This window comes from Nematocida minor (genome assembly GCF_024244105.1).
Source record: "Nematocida minor strain JUm1510 chromosome Unknown 7759, whole genome shotgun sequence".
In the NCBI taxonomy this organism is placed as follows: Eukaryota; Fungi; Microsporidia; genus Nematocida; species Nematocida minor.
This window is the reverse complement of record NW_026250371.1, coordinates 1-14,476: the sequence shown is the minus strand read 5'-3', so window position 1 is coordinate 14,476 and position 14,476 is coordinate 1. Positions and strand designations below refer to the sequence as shown.

At 41.4% G+C, this 14,476-nt stretch overlaps 11 protein-coding genes across 11 annotated transcripts; 3 read left to right on the top strand and 8 right to left on the bottom strand.

The window, feature by feature from the left end:
• Positions 1–19: 19 nt before the first annotated feature.
• On the bottom strand, positions 20–2,578 carry NEMIN01_2002 (chromatin-remodeling ATPase INO80; the record flags this gene model as incomplete). The annotated part of the gene is made up of 1 exon (XM_051477944.1): positions 20–2,578. The coding sequence occupies one exon, from the start codon at positions 2,576–2,578 to the stop codon at positions 20–22; it is 2,559 nt and encodes an 852-aa protein (XP_051333904.1).
• Positions 2,579–2,948: 370 nt separating this feature from the next.
• Positions 2,949–3,704, bottom strand: NEMIN01_2001 (uncharacterized protein; the record flags this gene model as incomplete). The annotated part of the gene is made up of 1 exon (XM_051477943.1): positions 2,949–3,704. One exon carries the CDS (start codon positions 3,702–3,704, stop codon positions 2,949–2,951), a length of 756 nt encoding a protein of 251 aa, XP_051333903.1.
• Positions 3,705–3,791: 87 nt separating this feature from the next.
• On the bottom strand, positions 3,792–4,586 carry NEMIN01_2000 (ditrans,polycis-polyprenyl diphosphate synthase; the record flags this gene model as incomplete). The annotated part of the gene is made up of 1 exon (XM_051477942.1): positions 3,792–4,586. The coding sequence occupies one exon, from the start codon at positions 4,584–4,586 to the stop codon at positions 3,792–3,794; it is 795 nt and encodes a 264-aa protein (XP_051333902.1).
• Positions 4,587–4,613: 27 nt separating this feature from the next.
• Positions 4,614–4,994, top strand: NEMIN01_1999 (uncharacterized protein; the record flags this gene model as incomplete). The annotated part of the gene is made up of 1 exon (XM_051477941.1): positions 4,614–4,994. One exon carries the CDS (start codon positions 4,614–4,616, stop codon positions 4,992–4,994), a length of 381 nt encoding a protein of 126 aa, XP_051333901.1.
• Positions 4,995–5,502: 508 nt separating this feature from the next.
• On the bottom strand, positions 5,503–7,770 carry NEMIN01_1998 (uncharacterized protein; the record flags this gene model as incomplete). The annotated part of the gene is made up of 1 exon (XM_051477940.1): positions 5,503–7,770. One exon carries the CDS (start codon positions 7,768–7,770, stop codon positions 5,503–5,505), a length of 2,268 nt encoding a protein of 755 aa, XP_051333900.1.
• Positions 7,771–8,219: 449 nt separating this feature from the next.
• NEMIN01_1997 (uncharacterized protein) lies at positions 8,220–10,220 on the top strand (the record flags this gene model as incomplete). Its single annotated transcript, XM_051477939.1, has 1 exon — positions 8,220–10,220. The coding sequence occupies one exon, from the start codon at positions 8,220–8,222 to the stop codon at positions 10,218–10,220; it is 2,001 nt and encodes a 666-aa protein (XP_051333899.1).
• Positions 10,221–10,366: 146 nt separating this feature from the next.
• Positions 10,367–10,978, bottom strand: NEMIN01_1996 (rRNA N6-adenosine-methyltransferase METTL5; the record flags this gene model as incomplete). The annotated part of the gene is made up of 1 exon (XM_051477938.1): positions 10,367–10,978. The coding sequence occupies one exon, from the start codon at positions 10,976–10,978 to the stop codon at positions 10,367–10,369; it is 612 nt and encodes a 203-aa protein (XP_051333898.1).
• NEMIN01_1995 (uncharacterized protein) lies at positions 10,959–11,651 on the bottom strand (the record flags this gene model as incomplete). Its single annotated transcript, XM_051477937.1, has 1 exon — positions 10,959–11,651. One exon carries the CDS (start codon positions 11,649–11,651, stop codon positions 10,959–10,961), a length of 693 nt encoding a protein of 230 aa, XP_051333897.1.
• A 310-nt stretch (positions 11,652–11,961) lies between these two features.
• On the top strand, positions 11,962–12,684 carry NEMIN01_1994 (cyclin H; the record flags this gene model as incomplete). The annotated part of the gene is made up of 1 exon (XM_051477936.1): positions 11,962–12,684. One exon carries the CDS (start codon positions 11,962–11,964, stop codon positions 12,682–12,684), a length of 723 nt encoding a protein of 240 aa, XP_051333896.1.
• An 18-nt stretch (positions 12,685–12,702) lies between these two features.
• Positions 12,703–13,440, bottom strand: NEMIN01_1993 (uncharacterized protein; the record flags this gene model as incomplete). The annotated part of the gene is made up of 1 exon (XM_051477935.1): positions 12,703–13,440. The coding sequence occupies one exon, from the start codon at positions 13,438–13,440 to the stop codon at positions 12,703–12,705; it is 738 nt and encodes a 245-aa protein (XP_051333895.1).
• A 267-nt stretch (positions 13,441–13,707) lies between these two features.
• NEMIN01_1992 (uncharacterized protein) lies at positions 13,708–14,476 on the bottom strand (the record flags this gene model as incomplete). The annotated part of the gene is made up of 1 exon (XM_051477934.1): positions 13,708–14,476. A coding segment is annotated over one exon (769 nt), but the record flags the coding sequence as incomplete, so codon positions are not given.

The window sequence follows — 14,476 nt, the reverse complement described above, 5'->3', positions numbered from 1 at the left end:
GATTATTCTTATCTACCCGCTAGTCTCTTGTTTTTATAACCATTCTCTGTATCTCTCCCTTTACTCCTGCGCGCTTCATGATTCTTTCCTCGATTGTTCCTGCTGTTATAAGCCTATATACTGTCACCTGCTTTGTCTGTCCCAGTCTGTGCGCTCTGTCCATGGCCTGCTGGTCTGCAGTCGGGTTCCAATCGCTGTCGTAGAAAATAACAGTGTCTGCTGCTGTAAGATTGATCCCAAGTCCTCCTGCTCTTGTGCTCAGCAAGAATATAAACTTTTCGTTGCTGGACTGCCAGTCTTTTACGAGCTCTTTCCTATTTGATATTCTACTGCTTCCATCTAGCCTTAGATATGAATAATTTCTAACTGTCAGGTACTCTTCAAATAAATCGATCATTCGCGTCATCTGGAAGTACATCAGGACTCGGTGCCCCTCTTCCTTGAGCTTGGGAAGCAGAGTGTCCAGAATAACCAGCTTTCCGCTATCGCTCACAAACCTTTCCATCGAAGGAACATACACAGCCGGCTGTCGAATGCACTCCAGTGTCTCTGCAGGTGCTGGAGTCTCTTCAGGAATGACTTCAGGTGAGACCATTTTTCTCATGGGAGGAAGGCACCTGGGAATGACTATTTCATCGAATAGACTATAGCTCTCTTCTCTGTCATCCACTAGCAGTTTTATCCTTTTAGATACCGGTGTTTTTACGATAAAATTTTCTTTTGAAAATGTGTCTCCATCTTCTACTGCCACTGCATCCGATATTTTTCTTTTTCTTGAAAATGCCATATCAGAGAGCACGCGGGGAATGTACACCTCAGTTGCTGGCTGGCTCCACCCCGAGGATGTTTCTCTTTTTTCGAACAGATCGGGGTGATTGCAAACTTTTCTGAACTGCATCACAAGGTTCATCAGGCCCTCCATTCCCTCGAGGTCATCTGGCAGCGCTTTGTCCAAGAATGACGCCATGGGAGCCCGTGCGCTGATCCCTTCGTACAGTCTCTTCTGCTTTGGGCTTAGCTCGCATATGATTGTTTTCTCTATTTTCTGTCCCAGTTCATCTGCTACATCCTTTTTCTCACGCCTCAGCATAAACGGCTGCAGAACCATCCTTAGCCTGGCCGCCTCATTCACGCTGTCTCCATCTTCTATTTTAAACCACTCTGAAAATTCTCCATGTGAGTCAAAGAGTGTGGGCATGATGAAGTGGAGAAGAGCCCACAGCTCCTGCAAAGTGTTTTGGATGGGCGTTCCTGTAAGGAGGAGTCTGCTCCGGGTTTTGAAGGAGAGGAGGGTCTTCCATCGGGTGCTGCTGCTGCTTTTGATGGCCTGTGCTTCATCCAGCACCATATATTGCCATTTTACCTTGCTGAAATATTTTTCATCACTGACTGCTAGCTGATAAGACGTGATCACAACGTGAAACGGAGAGTCTTCTCTTTGCAGCTTTCTCTGCTGCCAAGACTTTCTGTACGCTTTTCTCTCAGCCACTGCGCCCCAGTACGAGGTGACTTTGAAGCTTGGCACGAACTTTGCAAACTCCTGCTCCCAGTTGTGCAGTGTGGAGGCAGGTGTGATGATCAAAAATGGCCCCCAAATATTTTCATTTTCTGCCAAGTGCGCAAGAAACGAGATTGCCTGCACTGTCTTCCCCAGGCCCATTTCATCAGCGAGCATTCCGTTGATCCCCTGATCGTACAGACTGACAAGCCACTCTAGCCCTCTTTTCTGGTAGTCTTTCAGAGTGCACTGGAGTATTTTGGGGATTTTCACGCCTTCTGATATGGGAAGGATCGAGTTGTTGTAGACTGTCTGCGCCTTTTCCTCTTTTTCTGCTGGTGCTGTGTCGAACTCTTTCACTGCTAGCCGGTGCTTCTCAGCTGCCTCGAATGCGATCTTTGACTCTTCGTCTATCTCTTCGTTTTGTTTCTTTTTTCCAAGAATAAAGTGCGAGAAGAGTTCGGTCTGTGTGATTAGGAAGTTCAGTTTTTTCTCTTGTCTCTGCTCTTCTTTTTTCTCTTCCTCTTTTTTTCTTCGCTCGTAGTCCTCTTTCTCTTCTTTCTTTTTCTTCTCTCTGCTCGATCTTTCGGCTCTCTTGAAGAAGGTCTGCAGCTCTTTTGTTATTCTTTTCCCTTTTAGGAAGGGGTTTGTCTTTGCTGTCTTTGTCAGCGCTCTTTTCAGCTCTCTCTGGCACACTGTGCTTATCTTCTTGTGCTGTGCCTGCTTAGTGCTGATATTTTGCACGAGAATTTTAAAAATCTTTGGAACTGATTTTTTGCAGATCTCTTCGTATATCTTTTTGGTCTCTTCTCCAATGGTTATCTGGTCTTTTGTGCTCTGCTGTGTCTTGAGCAGCTCCAGCTCTTTCTCTGGATTTGAAAAAGAAATGTAATTGTCCATGCTTGGCTGCGGCAAAACACTTGGGTCAAGCCCAAGAGTCCTGAGGGTGTTTCTTGCTGCATCAAATCCTCTTTTCACCTTTCTTTCAATTCTGCACATCTTTTCTATTCTTAGCTGCCGCCCAAAATCTATCTGGTACTGGACTATGTTGTCTGCTACATCTTGCTCTTGTGCAGCCATGCTAAACAAAAATTAAAATTACTTATGTCTCTTGTTCCATCTTATATTTATTTCTTTCAAATTATTTTGTCTCTCAGAATATAATAAAAACAGAAGCGAGAAGAGCTGCTCCTTTGTGCTTCTTCAGTCTCTGCAAGGAGATTCTATAAAAGGACTCGTTCTTCTTTTTGTTCAACTCTTAGCGTCACTTGAATTTTGGAGTGTTTTCGAGTATGTTGGCTTAATCTTTTTTATTAAACCGCACAAATAGTGATGAGACTGTCTAAATTGCCCGGTAGCGCATCCTTAGATAGAATAAAACTAGAGAATGCTGTTTCTTCAGCTAATTTGAGCAATCCCACTGTATATGAAGATTTTATATTAATTATATTTATTTATACTCTGCAGAATAATCGCTGCTATCGTCGTAGTAGCTGTACTCACTCCGCAGCCAGTTATACTTTTTCTTCAGTCGGTGCAGTCTGTGCAGAAGGTCTCTTTTTATTTGCAGCTGTTTCTCGAGTGAGATCAGCTCTTCTTCTATTGCCATCTTTTGTTTTGTTACATTTTCATACTTCTTTGTCAGCCCTTGCATTTGTGCCTTCAAACTCTCCAGTGTATTCTCTATCATGGCTATTTCATTTTGTATTAGCTGAATGGAGTGTGCTGTCGAGAGTTTTTCTTTTTTTAATTTAGACAACTCCGTCTGTCTCTTCTCAACCTTGAGGGAAGTGCGGATGTATGCTTCTTGTTCTTTTTTTGTTCTCTTTATCTCTGATAAAAGATCCTGCAGTCTTTTGTCCATTGGCTTGGATGCTCTGTACAGAGGCTCAGTGGAGTCTATTTTTTCTTTATTTTTTACTCTGTACTCGCCAGAATCTTCCGTCTCTGCGTAGTTCATATGCGGTTCTCTTATATGTATGTGCGGTGTGTTGTGCATGATTCCCTCGATAGGCATTGAGCTCTGCTTTGGGTAGATGTTAGGTATGTGCTGTCTTCTGTGGAGATGGCTTGACTTGTTGTTTGTGCTGTTGATTGTTACTGATCCGTGTCTTTCAGGTGTTTCTATGTCCTCTAGCAGTATTATTTCAGATAGTATAAAGGGAATAAACAACATAAATACTTTACTCCATTTATTCTGTACCATTTTGCGCAATTTTCTTGTCTTCTAATAGTTGTTTCACAAGCTGAAACAGCCCGTATCCGCCACACAGAGCCTGAAAAAAGAGATATATCAACTCTGTAACGTTTTTTCCAGCCTGTATTTCATTATAGATAGTAAAATGTGCAGAGAAGACATAAGCGGCCATTTTGTTGCCATAAAAGAAATGGTTGATCTGCTGGCTGCATTGCACAGCAGGAAGTCGCTCAGTCTTTTTTCTCCCCCCGGCCTCATTATGATGTCAAAGGGCACAGTTATTCCATCTGTTGTAGTGTTCACATACTCGTCAATGGAAGAGTATGAAACAAATATAAAACACGACTTCTTTGTTCCTGTGTCCTTGTTTATTCTTTTTACATGCGTGGCTATATTGCTGGGCATAGATGAAACATCGCCCACTATTGCCAGCTTTTCTTTCAGCTCTCTCTGGTTCGAGGTCTCTAGCTCTGTAAAAGCGCTTTCAAAAATTTGCATTATATCTGAGATTTCTTCAGGTGATCTGTTGTAGTTCTTTTTCCCAAAGGCAAAGAGCCCCACGCTCTTGCACTCGATTGCCTTCAGATACTTGAGCGTCTGAAGCATGTGTTTGTATCCGAGCATGTGCCCACTCTTCCGTGATATTTTAGCTGATTTTGCGTATCTTCTGTTCCCATCCATGATCACGGCTATTGCCAGGCCCCGAGGGACTATTAGCTTGCTAAGGATCTCAACAATTCTTTCTGTTAGAGAGGAGAAAATAAAAATCCAGGAGAAGTGGATGCGCACAAACTCGTGCATCCTTGCTATTCTTTGGCTTTCAAGTATCCCGTCTATTATGTTCAGCGTAAGAAGTGTTATACCTTCACTGCACTTATCCAGTAAGGACATAAAAAAAAATAAGCATTTGGCATATAAATGGGAGTAGTGGGGTGCATGGAGTGTGGCTCTGTCCACAGAAACACAGCACAGTATGCGCTGCATATAAAAGCCACCAACCACAGAAAAATAGAAGATGGCCTGTGGTATGTGAGCAGGATAGGCCGAAACGAAGGAGTGTTTTTTCAAGCTCTGGTGCAAGAGATCGACTGGGCTCCCTCCTATTACGTAGAAGAAAATGAGATTGAGACTATTTTGCACGTATACGTTTCTGAGTCTGAAAATATTTCTCTAATAACTGACAGAAAGTGTGTTAATAGAAAACAGAGCTTTGATTATTTTGATGCTGAGCTGTCGATATATACGGTGCATCTAATGTTCAATTTGTATAACGAAAAAGACACCAGTGCAAAAAAATGAGTTCATTCTAAAAAGAAAAAAGAATGAACACGTCGCATGAGAGTATGTCTCTGTACTTACATGGATAAATAAAGATGTTTTTTAGATAAATCAGTTATGAATCACTTCCAATATATATTCTATCTTGTCTTCTCTAGATCAGTTGCTATAGAGCACTCCTAAATGGTTTTAAAATGTATTGAGATAGATAGTTATAGTATGTCAGCACATCCAATGCTATTCAGTCGAACAGTGTGTATTACACCTTTTTATTCTGTGTTGCAGTGTTTTTAGCTGCTAAGAGGCAAGTCCTGTGCTTCTTTAGATGTTTCTACTCCTCTGCATTATGATGTTATATGAAACTTAAAAAATAGAAAGTGTTCAACACTGCAGACAAAACTCGTACCAATTTATTTTTAGATGTTTAATTTTTTCTTGCAGACACAGTGCAAATAATACCATACTTGTTTCTTTGGAGTTGTATCATTCATAAACAAAACCTTGCTGCATGTGGATATTTAAATACCATTTAGTTTCGATAAGCAGGCTGTGTTTTTCTGTACGAAATGTATCCAACTACAGTAAGAATGCACAGGGGAAGAAGACTGCACCGGACTATGGTAACTACAATGCTGAATACTCCGACACTCCTCAGAAGAAAGTTTCTGTCTAGGATGTCATGTGGTTTCTTCATGTATGCTAGCAGAAGATACAGTCTCCTTATCAGGTCTGCTGTCTTTAATGGATGCTCGGTTCTTTGTATAAACTCATCTAAAGCGCTGGAGCTAGGTAGGGTGGCTGGCTCTGAGAAGTAATTTCGATACAGTCCTATTTTGTACATCACTTCTTCAAAGACTATGCCAGGCCCTGTTTTGCACATAAACCACAGTACATATGAAAGCTTTTCAAGAAACCATGGATAAAAATAGGCATTTTTTTCATCTGCAGCACTCTTTGCCAGCTGAGATATGTACGCTGATTTCTTGTTAAATATGCGAGAATTGTATAAACTTATGGGCGGATCTCCTGTAGTCTCTGAGATGGTATACTTTTTCAGAAAATCTGGCTCGTATATTCTTTGCTGGCGCTGGATTGCAGAGTTCACTTTCCAATCGGATAGAATTTCTAAAAAGTACACAGCTGTGTACACAAAGACTGCAATTTTCAAAAGAAGTGCACGTTTTGAGAGAAAGCACATCAGAGCAAGCTCGATTGAGAGCGCGTATAGAAAATAGACAAACATCGAGGAAAGTAGAGCAAATGCGTAATCTACCATGGTGTAGCTGATTACCTCTCGCATTTTATTGCTGAGGAGCCAAAAGTGCAATATCAAGTAGAACAGAACATTGCATATAAAAGGAACAAAAAACTTACTAACTGCTTTTTCAATCACAAAAGCTGCCAGAAACTCAACTACTGTAAACGCACCCTTTGATATGTCTTCCTTGCATCGGAGATAGTTCTCGTGCGCGCCCATGTAGGAGAGCATGAAACAGTCACACAGGAAGTAGAAAGCGCCAAGTGCTCCTGCCATTGGAGAAAGTATCCAGTTTGTCCATTCTATACTCCCAGACACCCTAACAAGTGAATAGATGTATTTTCTTGTCTCTTGAAAAAAAGAGGAGTTTTCTAGGTCAATAGTCTGCAAGACACTCAGAACATTTTCATAGTAGTTTACACTCTCGTTCAAATCATTGAGATACTGTGTCTTTTCGAAGAGTTTTCTCGTTTCAAGTGTGCAACTTCCAACAAATATGAATATCGTGAAGTTGGCAAATATCCCAAGTAGCACTAAAAACATTAAGTTGGTGATGTTAAAACGGAGTGATCTTTTTAGTATTTCCTCTACTTTCTGCCTGTCAACTGCACACGAGCGCATGAAAAGAATGCTTTTACCGGTTTTTAAGCCTCTGGGCTTGTTTAGAATGGAGACAGTGAGGTTGGAAAGCCTTGCAATGTTTTCAGCGTCTATCTGATTTTTTGAGATATCAGCACTGATCTGAATCAGGTAGCCAGAAAAGAGCCTATTTGCACAGCAATATATGCCATACCACTCGAAGTAGCAGCGCATGTCTTTTTCAGGGCCTGAGTAAATCACTGTTGAGGCGTGCAGAAACACAACCCAGTCAAACGCCTCGATGACATCCTGTGTTGGATGGCATAGACTGACTATGTCAGTGCTTTTTCTGCTTCTAATGAAAGATAGACGAGAGTGCACTTCCTCGTTGGTCAGCCCAGACAGAGGGTCATCCCACATATTTACATCTTTTTCTTCTAGAATTCGGATGATAAATGTAACGGTTTTTTGCTCGCTGTGCGACAAGTGAGAGAGCTTTGCGTCTCTTAGGCTCTGCAGCTTGAAGTAGAAGAGAAGTTCATCAACAAGTTTTATATTTTTTTTGTGTAGGACAGCCACCGATCTGAGAACTGCAAAAACACTTAGCGCCTTTTGAGGTCTCTCCATATCCGGTGCATGGTATGCTGCTCTGGAAGCCCACACTTTGATGTCTCTCTGCGATATCCTGCCGTTCCTGTCTGGCGCCAGCACATCGCCGTATGTGGTGTGGCCATCTGCGCAGATTCCTGCAATCCTTTTCAAAAGGGCTGTTTTTCCTGCTCCTCTCGAGCCTACTAGTGCGATAAGGCCATTCTTTGGAAATCCGCAGGTGATGTTGTGCAGCAGCACAGTCTTATCTTCTGTTTCCAAAGTGTAGTTACTGAACTTTATAACATATTCGATTTTTGTCTTGCAGTCCATAGAGCAGTCCATGTCCCTCAGCAACTCATTTCTTATCATATTATAATTTTTAGATAGATACAAAATATAAAAGTAGAAAGTAGCTCTGCCAACAGATCTAGAGAAGATGCATTAGAGAGAAGAAGATGCTCAGTGCAGGCATTATTTATCATGCTATGCTAAGATAGAGTACAGAAATATGTGTAGTCTAGCTTTGTAGAGGTTTTCTCTCTTTTTCTTTCTGCTATTTACAACTATTGTATAAATTTGCTTGGGTTCACAAGTATATACTGAATTGTGTTTATGGCAAAATAAAACATAGTGATAGACTATATTAGTAAGACTAGAAACATGTTTACTTCTCGTGCGTGACTTATACTGCAAGAAATTTAGGTTCGAGTGGGAGACAGTGCTATATGGTGTAGTGGAGAGCTATAATGAAACAACAGCAGGTGTAATTAATAGTGTATATAGAAGAAGAAAGACAACAAAAATTTTAAAGCAAACAAATGGCGGAAGAGGAGGAGAGAAATGTGTATATAGAAGACATTACGCTGCTGGACATATCGAGGGACTACATAGCAAAAATATTCGATGCAGAGCAAAGAAAAAAAGAGATAGAGATTAACAAGGCAGAAGTAGAGGACAGGACAAAGGCCCTGGAGGCACTCATGCAGAAAGGAAGCGTAGAGGTGCTCAAAGATCTGGAAAGACTGCCGCAGGTCATCCAGGAAATGAAAATATTCAATAAAAAAATAGATGAAGCCGAGGAGCAGATACTCGTGACGAGTATACGGCAGAATGAGACAAAGAAGTCGCTGCACGAGACCAAAAAAATAAAGGAAAGAGTAAAAGAGTCGCTGGCGGGAATAGATAAGATCGAGAAAATAATAGAAAACACAGAGTATCTGGAAAGGATTTCAAACAAAACAATGATACAAATAGATAAAATAATCAGCCAAAGAAAAAGACTGCCAGAAGACGACGTGCATGCGATATTCCTGTGGGTGTCCGCGTACAAAAAGCTAGGCGTGCTGTCAAAGCAGTTCACAGACTATTCGTTCTACACTGCCATGTGCCTGACTCTTGAGCAATCAGAAAAAAGGCTTATTGTAACAGCAAATCTCATGGCCCAGTGGTGGATATGCGAGGTGTCCACAGGCATCGTGCAGCTGGGAGAGCAGAAAGAGCAGAAAAAGAAAGAGGGTGGAGACATGACCGTTTCGGAGGAAATAAAAGAAATTCGTAAGTTTGCACTATCGAACAGAGACTTTGTGCTTGTGAGCAAGTACATATACGAAGAACTCGACAGGGCAGAAGAGTTTACAGAGTACATAAACAACGCCAGAAGACGCGAGCTAATAAAGCTGTGCAAATTGCAGGTAGATAAGTACAGCATAGACAGGAGGCTGGGGGTGTGCATAGACATCTTTCTAGAGTTCTTTTCCGTTGACAGAGAAATAAAATCTTTTATAAGCCAGAATATAGACCCTGCAGTAGAAGAGTACGACCGAGCCATACAAAAAAAACTGGAGTCTATAATTAACTCTATTCCGCTGGAGCAGACGGATGACCACTATGTATTTAAAAAGATAAAGCTCTTTTTCCTATCCATCCAGAAAGAGAAAGACACACACTTCAAAAACATCTCAGAGATTCTTATACAGTCGACGTATAAGTGCATAGACAGCGAGTGCAATGTCTCGAAACAGAAAATAAAAAGCATCAAAGAAGAAAAGAAGCCTGTCAAAGAAGTCCTATTTGCCGTGGCATCAGAGATAAGAAAGTTTTTCCGGGAGTCAAAGAACATGATATACGAAGTAGAGCAGATCGAAAACGAGCTGGACGACATCATCTTAAAGTGCACAAACAGCTTGGTGTGTCTTATATCAGGCGTACTCGAGAATTCTTCGCCTGAAGAAGCTCTGCAGGCCCAAGGCTTTGCAGCTGATCTGAAGGATAGCATCAGAAAAGAGCTGGAAGACCACAGCCACAGCATCTCAGAAGAGTCTCTGCTTTCAAAGATCCCTGAAATCAAGAAAATCAGCGAAGCCGAGACAAAGATTGTGCAAAGAACACAAGAAGAGCTAAAGAAAAAGCTCGACAGCATCTCCAGCCAGATTGTGAACAGCTTGAAGAGAATAACCGCAGAAAGCAGCATAACTCTATACCCCACAAAAGTATCGGATGTGCTGGAAGCGTACAAAGAAAAAGTGCCAATTTCCTTTTTGCAGAAAGAACTAGACACCATACTAGAGTTTACTCTGGAGTGTCTTCCCCAGCTAAAAGTTTATAAACAGGTTGATTCAGTTGAAAATGACTTTGCAGTGCTGTACAAGTCTGTGCAGTATCTGAACCTGGAAACAGAGAATACAAAAAATATACTGAAAATGTTTACTGAAATTGATTGTCTACGAAAGAATCTGAAAAAGAGCGCGTCTGATGCAATCGGCACAGACTTAGATAGTCTTTTGGCCAAGTACTCAAAAAAGAAAGATAGGATAAGATAAGAGTTATGCACAAATAAACACACAATATGTCTAAAAAGATAAATTAAACAATCTATGGTCTTTTTTCACTTACACAGCATCTCTATAGAAGCACTATACTGTCTGTCACATAGAATCCTCTCCTCTTTTCATCATATTTGAGAAAGTCAAACATTCCACACTCTTATCAGGTCAACCTCTATATGCACAACGTCTTTTTTTTGGAACTTGTATGTTTTTTTGAGCTCAAAGTACATCTTCGACAAGACTTTTATTCTCCCCTCGTACTTTGTTTTAAAATACTCTCGCGTGCTGCTTTTGTGCATGGAGTACACTACGTCTGCCTTCTCTAGGGCTTTCTCCAAGAACAGGGCATCTATTCCGCTATTGTTCTTCGTTCCAAATGGCGGGTTGATAACTGCTGTGTCGCATCTTTCTACACTTCCAAGCCCGTCATTTACTATGTCCAAATTAGCAAATGTATATTTTTCAGTAAAGTCTTTATCCAAGTTTCTTCTGTATATTTCTTCTACATCCCTATCTATGTCTACGCCTGTAACCTCCCGCGCTCCATACAAGAGCACTGCAGCACTGAGCATTCCCGTTCCGCATCCCAAGTCTAGCACTTTCTTATCGCGCACATCATCGTTTTCAACGGCCATCACGTGCGCCACAGAACAAGCAAGCTCTGAGGGCGTCATGTACTGCTCGTGCTTTATCTTTGGCTTTTCAAATCCTTGAATGCCGTCAAGCATCCATTTAGCCTGCTTTAGCTTCATTTTTTTTCAATTCATTTTTTATGGATATTTTTGTACACTCGCTCAGTGTTTTTATGTGTGCGCTATTCGAGTAGACGGCCTCCATAAGATTTCCCTTCGACGAGCAAAGGTTCCCATCGCCATCGTGTTTACTGCCTAATAGGTGCGCCAGCTCGTGCGCCATGGTTTCTCCTATTTCCTTCGACGTATCTCTTTTTTTTATCGAACAAACGGCTATTGGGCTTCCCTTTAGTATTCCTCCTTCTATAGATGCTCCATGCACGCGTGTATCCTCTTCGCTGTGGAGGAAGAATATTGGATCTCCTGTGTTAGGCAGCATCCCCTTTTCTTTCATCCTTTTTGCTATTTTTTTAAGGCCTTCAAAGAGAACTATTCCTTCTATGTGCTGGTTGTAGTCTGATTGGATCTCTTTCGCATCGTCTTTGCTGTCAGATCTCCGCAGATTTGCATACTGTATGCTCCTGCATGTAATTGCTATTCTTAGCTTGCTATCTGCGTATATCTTCTGCAGAATAGCAACGGACTCTTTTATTTTCCATTTTGGGATGTCTTTGTTCTCTGCAACAATGCTGATCTTCAAGTGGATGGGCCCAGCTTCTTCTTTAAAACTCCTGCCCGAGCAGCCAGAGAGAAGATGCAGACAGCACCACAGCAATAGCCCACAGCACACCATGTTTATTTGTTGTTTTTACTTTTGGACACAGCTTAAGAACAGAACAGAAGAATTCAGATAAAGCTGCTGAGAGATAGCCGATGCTTTCAAGACAAAATTTTTGATTGCAGCTAAGATCTGGAGTTATATAGGTCTTTTTTCGGCTAGAGCTTCATAATACGCCATAACGATTTGGCACACCTCTAACAATATTTTATCTAAAACGCCTTCTTCAAACACCCTCGTATAACCAACAAGTTTTCACAGAACAGCTGGAGCAGTGAAACACAATTTGGAGGCTACTATTTTAAGTGAAAAAATTTGCGACTGAATGTCAGAAAGTGTTACGATGGATATAACAAAAGAGGAGGAGAACACTTTCCTCTTCTACTATCAAATAAAAATGCTGGGGCTGTGCGACCATCTGAATATTCCTGTTCAGATTCAGAGTACTGCAATTACATATTTTAAAATATTATTTACCAAAAGAAGAGTTTTTCACTATGATATGAAAAATCTAATTGTGGCGTGTGTTCTTCTGGCGATGAAGGTTGAGAACGTTTTCATGACAGCCACGCACATGAAAGAGCAGCTGAACTTTGCAAACGTGAAGCTGCTTGCTGCGTACGAACTCGAGATTTGCAACGCGCTGAAGTTCAATCTGCACGTCGCGTCGCCGCATCTCAGGCTGCTGGGGCTCTTTCTTCTGCTGAAGAACAGAGAAAGAGTAATTGCAGAGATGGACGGCCAGGTGCAGACACAGGACATCTCGGAAACAGACGAAGCCCTTGACTGGGCGCAATCCGTTGAAAATCTGAAAATTCTGATGCTATTGGACAATTACCACACACTCGATCTTAATCAGGTGGCAATGGCTTCTCTGCCTGTACAGCCGTCCTGTCTGGAGGGATTCTTCATGAAGGACACCATAGAAGCCGTTAAAGACCTTAAAAAACAGATGAAAAGAAGAGAGCTTCCGTCGCACGAGCAGGTGGCAAAAATAGAAAAAAAAATAGCAACAATCCAGAAAAAGTACAAAATATTGGAAGTATAACCAGATAAAAGGAGCTCTTTATTGCACAAGCTTTAGAAGTGTTCTTTTATAGTTGGCGGGGTTCTCGTCCCAGCTTATCTCTTTCTCTTCATAGATTAATCGACCACATATCCCTCTTTCTTCTAAGTATGCTTTTAATAAAGAAAATGTGGGGCAGTCACCCATCTTTACAACAGTGTTCTTTCCCTCTATTGTCAGCTTAAACACTATAGAGTCCCCTCCCAGATCAATGTGCGACTTTGCTTCTGTTGGTATCGCAAGATTGACAGTGCGCGAGGCGCCTGGATAGTCTTCTTTGTATATTTCATCCGATTTATCAACGACTTCTACGTCGATTAAGTCGTCTTGGTTGATGTTAAATAAATCGCTGGGCAGTTCTTTGTTTTTGAAAATATTTTCCATTGTTCTTTTTATTTCAGCCTCTTTTAGGGGCGTAAACTTTGAATCTATCAGAAAGCCATTTTTGTATATGGTGAACTTTCTTTTCCCCACGGCCTCCTCTCCCTGGTTCATCTCGCTGTGCTTCATCAGCTTTTCAAACTCTTCTGCATATCCTGACTTTGGCATTTCCACTATTTGGCCGCTGTTTCCTCCGACATAGCTTGTTCTTTTTTCAGCTCTGTGCTCTTTTATAATCACCTCCGCAATTGCCATGTCGTCTCTTGCTATCTGCAGCGCGTTTCTTGCCTGGTTTTCAGTGCAGTTTAGTTTTTCAACTAGTATCTTGATGTTCGAGCTTGCTGCTTCTTTTGCCATAAAAACATTTTAAATACTTTATTGTTCATAAAGCCAAGTATTTTAATTGCACAACATAGCAATAAACATTTATTAAAACACATTCCATCAAAGAGCAGCAGCAGGTTTGTAGGACACAAAGAGTTAGCGGTTGATCTTTGATAACACAGTGTGTACACGTAGTAAGAATCAGAACACTCTATCATAGGATATAGTAGAAGAGTATAGCCAGAGAATGTTTGGATTGTTTCCTATGGTCATTCAGTGCCAATGTGGAAGATACTCTTTTTATGGGATGTACTCCAGCCAGGCTACACTGCTGTTCTCTTTTTGAGATTTTGAGAGGAGCCCTTTAGAAACAAGAGAGTCTATTCTCTTCTGGACTGTGTCCTTGTTGGCATTCTGTTTCTCTGTTATTTTTCTAATTATGTCGTCTTCCTTCTGGGGAGAAACGCTTTTAAGCTGTCTTGTAACATAGCTGTCTATGGACAAATTTATAAGTTTTTTGTGCTCTGTGACTTTTTCGGTGCTTTCCTCAATTTCGTACTGTGGAAGCAGGTTGCGCCATTGGCTTGCATTGCTGAAGTGCACGCTCTGTTCTACCACGCCTCTGCTGCTGTCTATTTGAAGAATGCCCTGGCTGATAAAAGGTGCTATGTGCTGTTTGTACGTTTTTAGCTTCTTTTCGAGCATTTCTTCCGGTATTTCCGAGTCTTGTATTATTTTCAGCACAATCCAGTACTGGAACAGCGATAGAAGCGCAACCTCCTCATTTACTTCTATTTCAACTGTTGACAAGCTGTCCATCCATTCGAGTTTTATTTTGTTTTTCTTTTTTGAGTTCTCTATCGCTCTTTTCAGGTTTGACAGCTCTGGAATGTCTCTCAAGTCAAGCTTTTCAAGTGATGCTGGCCACCGAAAGCTGTTTGCGTGGATCAAAGAGACTCTTCTGTCTTCTGTGGCCTCTGCGTCTGAAAAGTCCTTGAGAAGGCCCTCCACGCGTCTTTTCAGCTGGTACTTCCATGTTTTATTTACAATGTTCAGAACTTTTTTGACT